The sequence below is a fragment of the Chrysochloris asiatica genome, unplaced genomic scaffold, assembly GCF_000296735.1.
Source record: "Chrysochloris asiatica unplaced genomic scaffold, ChrAsi1.0 scaffold00014, whole genome shotgun sequence".
NCBI lineage: Eukaryota > Metazoa > Chordata > Mammalia > Afrosoricida > Chrysochloridae > Chrysochloris > Chrysochloris asiatica.
The window spans coordinates 18,652,571-18,665,682 of NW_006408532.1; the positions used below are offsets into that span (position 1 = coordinate 18,652,571).

Sequence of the window (13,112 nt, forward strand, 5' to 3'; positions counted from 1 at the left end):
TTTTACTTCAGGCACTTCCTAGAATAACAGTTTAGAAATTAATCAGAAAAACAGTTTTATATCTTAACTCATATTTTCCATCATCAGTAACATCTTTGACCTATAATGCTTAAAATTTTTTTTAAAAAGCAAGGAGACTACAAGCTTGAATACATGAGCACAATTGAAATGATGACAAAACAGCCAATGTTTCTTAATCATGGTTAAACAAGGTCTGAACTCTTTAATTACTCCATGATTGTACATTTCCACATCAAATTCATTTAGAAATGGAGAAACTAGTTATCAGACCAGTTTTACATTTACACCTGTCATAGGCACTTTAATGGACATTTGCTTTGATCCTCAACAAGCATTTGTTAGGTCATGCATTAGTATTAAAAGCAGTTTTTAGGATTAGTCAATATAGTCTAAAAGAACCACTGAAGTGAAAAGAAAACAGTTCCCACCCACATCTGTGCTTTGCTTTGTAACCTCCGTTTGTTCTTGCCACTCCTCCTTTCTTTATAATACCATGGAAAGGCGGTATACAGCCCATTGTTAGCACCATTCTACTCATAAATTAAATCACTAAACTCTCTTGGCTCATTATCTAAAAAGAGTTAGTTCCAGAATATTAGGTTTACTGTGACTATGTAATTTACTGGATTTGTACCTTTCACTAAATAGTTCTGTTGCTTACTATATATTTGTTTGCAAAGTGGTGAGAACAGAAATAATGATTTAAAAAGAAAAGTTAGTAGCACATTCCAAAAGAAATAGGCCATAAGGGTATTGAATGTTAAGCAAAGTGTTGCTTTCCACGGGCAGTTTATACCATGAACAATTTAATTTGTGTGATCAAATATCTGCCAACAAGTGTAGCGGTGAGATGGGATTTGAAGCTTTGCTGTATGTTAATGAGTGTCCTTAATCTACATGTGTGCAGTCAGCCCTGCTCTTTTCTGAGCAGAATTAACTATCAATGCACACAGAGTAAATTCATGAGAAACGTTTAGAAGGGTTAGGATATGATCAACTGTCACTTACTAGAAAGAAGATATATCCCACAAACAGTACCCAGAGCATCCTCTGACTACCTTAAATGATTTCATTTGGAACCATAGGTATAGTTTTACTGATGAAACAAATCCTAGAAACCAGTGGCAGAGCTTGATGTTCAAGATGCCATAGCTAAAACATCAGGAATATTTTCTCTCTTGTTAACTGCAAACTGAAAATAGATCTGCAACTTCCTTCTTGACTGCAGAGAAGCGTAGACAGCTGTCAGGGACATATTCTGTCCTCACCTTGCCCTTTATTGCTTTTCACACATTTCCCAGAGCAACTCAAGCAACTACAGGGGCATTTGAGGTCATGTAATATTGGGTGAATCACTAGAGTCTCTGATAAAAAGATCAATGTCATCGTTATCCAGTGTTGGTATAATAGCAATACCACAAGCCGATGACTTTAGCAAACAAATTCATTCTCCCACAGTTTAGAAAATCTAGAACTCCAAATCCAGGGCATCAGCTTTAAGGGAAGGCTTTCTTTGTCAGCTCTAGAGGAATCTCCTTGTCTTCTCTCACCATCTGCAGGCCCAGCATTCCTTGGAGATCTCCTTGTGTCTTGGCATCAATCTTCTCCTTGCTCTAGGGGATTCTCAGCATAGGGACCCTGGCTCTAAAGGACATGCATGCTCTACTCCTGGCTCTTCTCTGGTAGTTAGGAGGTCACTCCAAGATCTCTGTTTGCTTGCTTAATCTTTTATACCTCAAAAAAGATTGACTCAAGATACAACCTAATCCTATAGATTGTGTCCTGTCTTGTTAACATAACTATCTCTAATGCTACCTCATTAACAGCATGCTGTTGTTAGGTATCCTGGAATTGTCACTGACTCATAGAATCCCAATACACAGTGGAATGAAACATTGCCTGGTCTTTTGCCATCCTCATAATTACTGTTATACTTAAGCCCATTTTTTGCAGTCACTGTGTCAACCCATCGTTCTTGGGGGTCTTCCTCCTTTTCGCTGACTCTCTACTTTATCAAGCATGATGACCTTTTCCAGAGACTTGTTGTTGTAATGTGCCACGGAGTTGGTTCTGACTCATAGTGACCCTGTACAGAGTCCGAGGTTATACATCTTTACGGGAGCAGAAAGCCTCATCTTTCTCCCGCAGAACAGCTGGTAGTTTCGAACTGCTGACCTTGCGGTTCGCAGCCCAATTCGTAACCACTATGCTACCAGAGCTCCTTTTTCCAGAGACTAGTCCCTCCTCATTACATGTCCAAAGTACATGAGATTAAGTCTTGCCATCCTTGCTTCTAAGGAGTCTTCTGGCTGTACTTTTTCCAAGACATATCCGTTTGATCTCTTGACAATCCATGGAACTCTCAGTATTCTTTACCAACACCATAATGCAGATGTATCAATTTTTCTTGGTCTTCCTTATTCATTGTTCACATGTACATGAGACAATTGAAAATACCATTGCTTGCGTCAGTCACACCTGGATCCTTAAAATGACATCTTTGCTCTTTAACACTTTAAAATGGGCTTTTGCAGCACATGTGTCCAGTGCAATATATTGTTTGATTTTTTGACTATTGGTTTCATGGCCATTGATTGTGGATCCAAGTAAAATGAAATCCTTGACATTTCAATCTTTTCTCTATTTATCAGTACTTAAGAACAACATAAGCACAAGTAAATGTTCTAGAATTCCCATTCATCTTACTGTTATCCATCGTTTGTCATGATCCTTAAAGTTGAATGCTTTTGCAAACATCTTTCTAGTATTTTCTGCTTTCAGCCAAGACCCATCTGATGTCAGCAAAGGTATCCCTCATTCTGTGTCCTCTTCTGAATTCAACTTGAATTTCTGGCATCTGCCTGTTGATGCGCTGCTGCAACCATTTTTTAATTGTCTTCAGAAAATTTTTACTTGTGGGTTGTGTTAATAACAGCGTTTGATAATTTCCACATTCTGTTAGGTAACCTTTCTTCGGAATGGTCTCAATCTGCTGACTCATGTGTTTAAACACTGCCCTCTACATGTCAGTCTTACTTCATTCTGATAATACCGCAGCCAGAATCTGGAAGCCTTCCCTAAGTCTAAAAGTCAATTGCTATCATGAAATAGGTCTGAGTTACTTTAGTGCATTAATATTGTTGTTGTTATTATTAGGTGCCATTGAGCATAGAAACCCCAACGTGGCAGAGTAGAACTTCCCATAGGGGTTTTCAAGCTGTCGTCTTTAAGACATCAATCAGATTGCTAGACCTTTCTGCCAGAGAGCTGTGGGGTGGGTTCATATCACCAGGCTTCCAGTTAACAGTCAAACTCTTAGCTATTTGGGTAACCACATTCCTTTTAAATTAAAACTAGTATTCTAATTATTGAAAAAAAAAATTAGAGGTCTGAAACATGTGATTTCTACAATTAATTAAAACAGAGTGTAATGAATGATCTGATCCTTAGGTTTTACTGACTTCTCCCAAGGATCTTTTCACACAGCAAAAAGGAAATTTATCTAACCGTATTTCATGTTACAGCAATTTGAAGCTTAGTAACATCTGAACAACTAAAGGATGGAAAAATTATTTTAAATTAGATGTAGGAACAAATATGCTTTTATGTTATGTGCTCAGATAAAATTTCTAAACATTTTCACTTGCTCCATCCTTGAGGTTATTTAATATCACCGTGTCTTAGATTATTTAATAATCACATTATCTTAGTTTTATAATAATCACAAGGTAAGATAATAGCTCTACAAGTCGCATGTTTGGGGGTCAGAAGAACAGCATTTGAATGTTGATTTCATCATTTATTAGCAGTATTACCTTAAGTTTCACAACCTATACCTTCTGCCCTTTCATCATCATTTCTAAAAAAGGGTTAAGTAACAACTTTTTCTTAGGGTTACTTTGAATATTAACTAAAACAACACTAAGAGCTTTTATTTATTTATTTTCAGTTACTACACTAACTTGATTTTTGTTCTTTTTTTTATCACTATTAGCTAGTGAGCAACAATACTAAATTTAATATTCATGTGGACTCATCTAAAAAATTTAAAAGGCATTAATATGAACTCAAAGGATTTAATGAAATAATTTCAGCATATGGTTTTAAAAATAAGATTATTGCCTTTTCTGTTTCATCTAGCAATTTGATAAGAACAATTTAATACTAATAAATTGAAATCAATGATCAATTCTGTCTTATGCAGTTTGTACAGAAAATTTAAATACTACCTTAAGAAAAATTAGCATTAAAAAGAGTCAAACAGACCACCCGAAGGATAAGTTCATCATTAATAAATGGTTACTGAGTGCCTTCTATGTTTCAAGCAGGATTTAGGAAAATTCCCAGACAGTCCCATTATGTTTTAATGACATGACTACTTAAACTAACAATGGAGTTTGGGGCCTCAGACTAGGGAGACACACAGCAATCTGACATAAAATGAAGCCAGTGCTAGGGAACTTACCTTATCTCCTGCTTCAACCTCACAGAGTTTCTCCTCATTTGCTGGATTGAAGACAGGAAATTTCTTGCCACTCACTGAACTATGCCATTCATTGTTTATGAAGATCTGTAAGATAAAGATAAAATAAATAGAAAGGGATCTAAGTGTGCGATTTTTAAAACGATTCACAAAGCTAGCATTACACAATGGCTAATAAACAAAGAGTCCCTGATAGGTGAAAACGGTTAATGCCCTCAGTTACTAACTGAAAGGCTGGATGTTCTAGTCTACCCAGAGACACCTTGGAAGAAAGCCCTGGTCTTCTGGAAAATCAGCCATTGAGAACCATCTGGAACACAGTCTACTCTGATACACACTGGGTGAACATGAGTAGGAATTGACCTGATGCAATTGGGTTTTATTTTGCTTTGTTTTTAAACAGACTAAAGCATTACAACTTCTCCCCCTTATTCCTCTTCTCTCTAAGATTTATGTTGGTTGTTTAAGACATTTTACTTACGAACACACACACACACACACATTGAAATAAAGTAATGCTTTTAAATTTCTTGAACGTATGAGGTTATTTCAATACTTTAAAATACAGACTGAAGGAAGTAATCTAGAAAAAGACACTTTTATCTGAAAAAGCCATTAAATTTGAGGCAAGAGCAGAAGCGTTGGAGGCTTATGAATCAGTTGCTCCATTTTCCACTTCAGATTCTGAACAGGCTTATTTAGGGCTACGGAATGATTTGGTCTCATAAATGATTATTTCCTGGTCCTTTATTTCACTGCTTGAAAGGTAGCTTTTGGGGAATTTAAAACTAAATTTTCTTAGAATAAATGGCTTTGTTGTTAAGTGCCATTGAGTAGGTTCTGACTCATAGTGACCCTGTGTAGGGTTTTCAAGGACTGGTTGGTGGGTTTGAACCACCCACCTTGCGGTTAGCAGTCTAGTGTTTATCCTACAGTAAATAAATGGCTAGTTACATTTTCATTGACCTTTATAAAGACACAGAATTTCATTTTCCTTTTTTTGCTATGATTGAAAAATGCACGTGTCTTCAGATGAAATCAAGTACTAGATTTTAGTGGTACATTTTAGTACATTTTAGAAGCATACATCTAAAGAAAGAGAGGTCCCAAAAATGTGGAGTTTTATTAAGTGTACACTATAAAAGAATTGTTATTGTTAAGTGCTGTGAAGTTGGTTCCGACTCAGAGCGACCGTGTATAAGGTTTTCAAGGAGTGGCTGGTGAGTTTGGACAGCTGATCTTGTGGTTCAAACCGACCTCATGGTCCAGTACTTTATCACACAGTGCCACACCAGTCTTTTACTTTTGTTTGTTTTTTTTTTTTGCAGATTTATAAATTTATTTGATAAGCAGCTGTTAGTTTTCATTCACATTAATTGCAGGTTTTTGAAACTGGTGACAGGCAATTAGGTTACCAATGTATCGAGCTTGTTTGGCGAATCTTTATCCTCACGGTGTTTTCTGAAAACTGCACACAGACAAGGTATAGTTCCTTCCTGATTCCTTTGGCCCAGACAGCTTTGTTGAGCCTGGTGTTCCCATCTCCTTCATGGAAAATTTATGAATCTCCTTGAGTGCTCGAGGGGCATGAATGTTGATCATGTACTCTCTGGTCATCACTTGGTTGACAGCAGATTGGCCCTTCTTCTCGCCACACTTCTTTGCAGGAGCCATAGAGATGGGACCACTTGGAAAGGAGAGTCTTTCACTTTAAAAGTCTGAATTTCAAGTTTTGAAATAAGTGTTGCCTCAAGGAACTTAACAGAATGCTATCTTCTCATTTACCTTTTTTACTAAGGATATTTGACAAAGTCAAATGAAGAAGCACTCTTTCATGTGGTGATGAAAGTTACGATCTGTTTCTGATAAGGGACAGAGCTTCTCTCTCCTCTCACTCCCTTATTCCTTGTTTAGCCTCCTTTCTCTTGTTATTGAATAATGAGGAGTGGAGTTGAATATTATTTTATTACAACTTTCTGCTGCTGCTATGGGTGCAGTCAAGTCAGTTCTGACCCATAGCGACCCTATATAGGGTTTCCAAGGAGCAGCTGGTGAGCTTGAACCACTGACCTTGCAGTTCAAACCAACTTTGCAGTTCAGCACATTTACCCATAGCAGCACACCAGGACTCCATAGCTTTTGGCTACCTTTTAAAAATTAAAATATGAACTATTCAATTGAATTTTGAATCACGGCTGTCAATATACATAATTTAAAAGGAAAGGTGATATATGCACCAGGTTAATAATACAAATTTTTACTCTGATATCCACTTACTTGATATTTAATGAGACTCTGAGGGAGGATGTATGGAAACACACCCATCCTTGGTTTAGATAAACTGCCACAGTAAATAAAAATCATTTACTTATTAAAGAACTCCCCAGTTTGATCTACTGAAATGATGCAGAATTAGTTTACTTACATTGTACATACTTAAAATAAAGGTATTCTTTTAAATTACCCTATATAATTTTTCACTTAACATTTTATCATGCAGTATCCATAATAAAGTTTCTCATGTTGTAAAATTAGTAAAACTTATATTACTATTTTGTTGTTGTTGTTAAGTGCCGTCGAGTCAGTTCCGACCCACAGCGACCCTGTACAGGGTTTCTGAGGGTGTAAATCCTTACGGGAGTAGAAAGCCTCATCTTTCTCCCGTGGAGCGGCTGGTAGTTTCGAACCGCTGACCTTAAGGTTCGCAGCCCGATTCGTAACCACTACGCTACCAGACATCCTGAAATTTTTGCATGTAATTAATTCTGTTTTATTAACAAGATTATTGAGACAGCCTGACTGAAAAATATTGCTTTGAATACCTATTTCAAACAACATAATTCTCTATTGTGAAATACTTTCTCTATGGTGCAATTTATTACTTTAAAAAATACAGTAATCTTGTTAATGTCTACCTTTGCTCCTACACTGTCAGCTCCATCAAGTCAAAGACTCTTTTGTCTTGTTTTTTTTTTGTTTATCCTCAGCTCACAGTCCCAACCCCTGTGGCTTTAAACATCAGAAAACATTTCTTGAATGTTGCTGTTGTTAGATGCCATGGAGTTGGTACTGATTCATAGCAACCCTATGTACAACAGAACGAAACACTGCCCGGTCCTGGGCCAACCTCACTACCGTTGCCACGCTTGAGCCCACTGATGTTGCTACTTTGCTAATCCATTTAGCTGGGAGTCTTCCTCCTTTCTCTGACCCTCCACCTTACCAAACATGATATGCTTCTCCAGTGACTGGTCCCTCCTGACAATATGTCCGAAGTTTGAGAAACGAAGTTTGACCATCCTGGCCTCCAAGGAGCACTCTGGCTGCACTTCTTCCAACACGGATCTGTTGGTTCTATTGGCAGCCCATGGCACTTTCGATATTCTCCTCCAACACCATACCTCAAAAGCATCAATTCTTCTAAGGTCTTCCTTATTCATTGTTCAGCTTTCACACGCATTTGAGGTTATTGAAAATACCATGGCTTGGGTCAGGCCCACCTTAGTCCTCAAGCTGACATGTTTGCTCTTCAACACTTTAAAAAGATCTTGTGCAGCAGATTGGCCTACTGAATAGATAACTTAAAATAGAATAAAATAACCCATTATCTAGCAGTCATGCATGGATAAAACAAAAAAAGAAACCTCACTGCTATCAAGTCGATTTTGACTCATGGTAATCCTATATAGGGTTTCTGAGACTGTCATCTTTATGGTCACAGATAGCCTCAGTTTTCTCCTGCAGAGTGGCTAGTGGGTTTTAACTACTTACCTTGCAGTTAGCAGCCCAATGCCTATTCCTCAGTACCACTGTTCATCTAGTATAATTAATTATACAATAAAACAGCATTATCCTATACATTCGGAGTAGTTCAAAAGAGGTAATCAGGAATTGACGGGAAAAAATATGTGGGTGTAAATAAAGTAGGGATAGGTGCAAAATTGTCTACATAAAGAGATTAGATGTGTAAAGATATGTACATGGTACTGTTAAGAAACATTTTGTTGGTGTTGTTAAGTGCTGTAGAGTTGGTTCCGACTCATAGCGACCCTGTATAGGGTTTCCAGGGAGTGGCTGGTGAACTTGAACTGCTGACCTTGTGATTCAAACTGACTTTGCAATTCAGCACATTAACCCACATTGCCACACCAGTACTCCTATATAAGAAAGATACGGGATATCAAATAAACCTTGATTCTCTGATAGAGTAACAGAATCCAGATGAAGAGTATAACATTCACCCTATCATCCTTAGAGAAAAATCATCAGTATCTTAGTTCAACTTGAAGACAGTTAGTGGAAATCCAAATAGTAACTTGTTCAAAGTGTCTTCGAGTGAATCAACACCTAGCTGTCAGGAAATACTTTTACAGAATTTGTGCTATTATTATTGAAGAATCTTTTCTCTCATGCATCTCAAATCCTTACCTCTTAGCACTTTCTTCCCACATGACACCTGGGAAATACCTCAATCAATATATTTACAATTGAATTCATTGTCATCTCTAAGGTTCTCCTGTTCTTACCCCAAACTAAAGCTCTAAAATATGTTCATGCACATTTTCTCTCTTGTTCTCTCTTACCACACTTTACTTAGCCTGTTAATTACATAGAACCTCTAACTTACCCTTTTATTCCATATTTTCTATACTATTAAAACTCCCTCCCTGTTCTCCCTGACCTGTGCCTCATTAAAATGTAATCTTTACCACAATCATCTTCCTAAAACAACACTATTTAGATTGTGTCCACATCAGAACATTTATGCCATTTTCCCATGTCAAAGTCTGGATGATTTGTCTCCCACATACTTTTCCAACCTTTTTCTTCTATAAGTTTCTCAGTTTGCCCTTGTCTTAGTGTTATTACATTGTCTCAAACACCAAGGCCTTCTTTGCCCCACACCTTTTTTCCATGCTTTTCCTCAGACTGGACTTTCACAATCTTCTTGTACTCACAATTTAAATGTTACTTAATATGTTATCTTCTTTAGGAGACCTTCACTAGGCACTAGAATAGGATTTAGTCTCTTTTTCCTTTCTTATAACATTTAGGAGTCCTGGTGTGACACTGTAGGATAAGCACTGGACTGTTAACCACAAGGCGTTTCAAACTTACCAGTTGCTCCTCAGAAACCCCATAAAGGTCGTTATGAGTTGGAACGGAATTAACAGCATTTAACCCACCACAACCACTGTTAAATCACTTATGCATTCTGCCATGTATTAAATTGTGGTATCTATTAATATCAAATTCCAAACAAAAAAACAAAACAAAAAAAAAACAAGTTCCCTGCCCTAGTTTCTTTAACAAGCTTATGAAAATTTGTATCAAATCTACTCACGTTTGCTAAGTCTACCTTCTCTCCCTGCCTTAAAGATTGTTTTACCTCTTCAGACTTTAAATCTCTGAGTTAAGAGAACACAAGTTTCAGTTTGCTAGAATAAGAGCAGAATTCCACCCTTAGTTATACACATTCAGTGGTTAACTATAAGGTCAGTGGTTCAAACCCACCAGCCATTCTGTGGGAGAAAGATGTAGCAATCTGTTCCCATAAATATCACAGTCTTGGAAAACCCGTGTAGCAGTTCAACTCTGTCTTCCAGGGTGGCCATGAGTCGAAATCAACTCGACAGCAATGGTTTTAAAATACAATTTCACCAAAAATCTAATGAAAACAAAACACAGCATTTGTTATGTTCTGTGGTACTGCCAAGATAAGCACTGGGCTGCTTGCTACAAGATTTGGCAGTTCAAACTCACCAGCTACTCCTCAGAAACCCTATACAGGGTTGCTATGAGAACAGACTCAGTGATACTTATAAACAACAACATTAGAACTGTGGTATGACTTCCAGTTTCTATCCAAGTCCTCTTACCCTGTTGTTGTTGTTGTTGTTGTTGTTGTTGTTAAGTACCGTGGAGTCGGTTCTGACTCATAGTGACCCTGCACTGGGTTTCTGAAGCTGCAAGTCTTTACTGGAGCAGAAAGCCTCATCTTTCTGTTGACCTTGAAGTGAACAGCCCGTTTTGTAACCGCTATGCTACCAGAGCAACTTACCCTTGGGGCTGTGTCAATTTGCAAGTTCCTGTTCTTAACAATATGTTTTTATGGTAGTATCAGTTTTATTTTGCTTTTTTCATATAATTTATTTTGGTGAAGATCCATTATAAAATATATGTACCATCTAGCTTCATTATAAAAATCTTGCAAATAATAAGCAGTACATATAACTCATCTTTCAGATTAAAGTCAGTGAATATTTTGTAAATAACCTATAAAAATAAGGCAAGCTTATCTGGTATATGTAAGGTAACTGAAAAGATGAGTTTAGAGAATGCCAAATTACCAGGAACTGCTTTGCATTATTCAGTTTTAACCTTTTATATAGAAGAACACTGTGTACCCAGCTTTTGTTTGGATTTGAGCTTACAGTAACATAATACCAATCACTTCTGTGTTACTGTATGGCAATTGTATGTCAATCAGTGGGTAAATATGAGATATACTTTGGAAGGTACTTTGGGAAATTTCAAGATGAGTTAGTCATGGGTCTTCTCAAAGGACTTACAATCTAAGAGGACAACATGTTTATATCAAGACCAGTCAATATAGAATGTTGTTGTTGTTGTTATGTGCCGTGGAGTCGGTTCCGACCCATAGCGACCCTGCACAGGGTTTCCGAGGCTGTAAATCTTTACGGGAGCAGAACGCCTCATCTTTCTCCCGTGGAACCGCTGGTAGTTTCGAACTGCTGACCTTACGGTTTGCAGCCCGATTCGTAACCACTACGCTACCAGCTGTAGAAAAAAAACTGACCAATTTTGTACTTTCCAATGAATTAATTACATAGAGGAACTCATGGAAGAGAGAGATATGGGTTGGAAGAAGGATGAGATTTAAATTCACAGAAAGGACAGAGAACAAAGGAAGAGAACAATTTTAGGGTATGTGTAATACAGTAAAAGATCAGCCCTAAACTGAGAGTTCTAGTGTACATAAGTTTTCCATAAGGTCAAATAATGAAAACAAAGTCAATCTGTAATGGACATTGACTGTTAGAGTCAACAGTTGGACTTTCTTCAGGATATTTTAAGAAAGTAAAACAATCTAAATGAGTGCTTCAGGAATACTGGAAAGGTACTCAAAATTGATTTGAAAGAGTTCAAGAGATTAGTGTGGAGACTATTTTAATAATCTGGCGATAAGGCAAGAAATTTTTAGAGTGACATATCAGTATAGTCTTGAAGTTATAAAGGATGCTATGTTGGTCCGCAGAGGCCTTCCAGCAGGAAGAGGACTCAGCATAGATACTGATCTATAATGCCAGGTACTTCTCTACTCTTTCCTTCCTGATAGCTAAAGAGAATTTATTGGTAGAAACTACCTTACTTTTTCTTTTTGTCTTAATTTTATTAGCTTCACATTAGGCATTTGCCTTCCAGCTAAACATGTGATCCAATGTTTTCAGACAACCATCCTTACTGCAGCCATATAAAATGGTTATATGGAGAATTGTAGGCTAATGAATGTCTATTAAACTTATTACAAAACATATTTTAAGCTTGGGGCTATGATCTAAAATGGTGACAACATTCATTTTCCATTTGCTGCTTGCCTTTAACAAGTTGAGGGGAAAGGCATCATGCTACAAAAGCAAAATTTCTTCTGTCCTTTTGACTATTACCTTGAATTTATTTTATTTATGAATTTTAAATGGAGGATATTGTTATTGTTGTTAAATGCCATTGAGTCAATTCCAACTGAATGAAACCCATGATAAGGTTTTCAAGGAGTGGCTGGTTGGTTTCTACAGCACCATACCAGGACTAGTTTTGAATAGTGCGTATTTACAGTAGCGTATATTTACAACAGTCCATATTTACAATAGTGCATATTTACATAATACCCCCTGGTGTCCTAATGGGTTATTCATTGGGCTGCTAACCCCAAGGTAAGCAGTTTGAATCTATCTGCCGCTCCAAGGGAGAAAGATGAGGCTTGCTGCTCCACTAAAGATTTACAGCCTCGCAAACCCTATACAGGATCTCTATGAGTTGGAATCAACTCCATGGCATACAATCGTCACCACTGGCACAATAAGCATGCATAAAAATTATATATGCAGCTGCTCCTCGGAAACCCTACATAGGGTCGCTATGGGTCGGAATTGACTTGACGGCACTTAACAACAACAATGTATCCTGGTGTGGCGCTGTGGGTTAATGTGCCAGACTGCAATGCAGTTTGAACTGCTAGGTCGGCGGTTCAAGCTCACCAGTTGCTCCTTAGAAACCCTATACTGGGTTGCTATGGGTCTGAACTGACTCAACAGTACTTAACAACAACAACAACATGCATACTCTGTAGTCCTGATGTGGCACTGTGGGTTAATGCGCTGGATGCAAAGTCAGTTTGATCTATAAGATCGGCTATTCAAGCTCATCAGCTGCTTTTTGGAAACCCTATATAGAGTTGCTAAGGAGCTCTGGTAGCGTAGTGGTTAAGAATCGGGCTGCGAACCTTAAGGTCAGCAGTTCGAAACTACCAGCCGCTCCGCGGGAGAAAGATGAGGCTTTCTACTCCTGTAAAGATTTACACCCTTGG

At 37.6% G+C, this 13,112-nt stretch overlaps 1 protein-coding gene across 2 annotated transcripts in view; it reads right to left on the reverse strand.

Moving 5' to 3' along the window:
- The window catches only part of ALDH1A1 (aldehyde dehydrogenase 1 family, member A1), a 56,261-nt gene that overhangs the window by 30,804 nt on the left and 12,345 nt on the right, over positions 1-13,112 (reverse strand). Inside the window, exon 2 of one of the 2 annotated variants that reach the window (XM_006834920.1) lies at positions 4,487-4,591. In XM_006834920.1, the coding sequence (XP_006834983.1) occupies positions 4,487-4,591 (105 nt within the window). Of the gene's footprint in view, positions 1-4,486; positions 4,592-13,112 lie in introns of those variants that run through there. The other variant, XM_006834921.1, reaches the window with a different exon arrangement.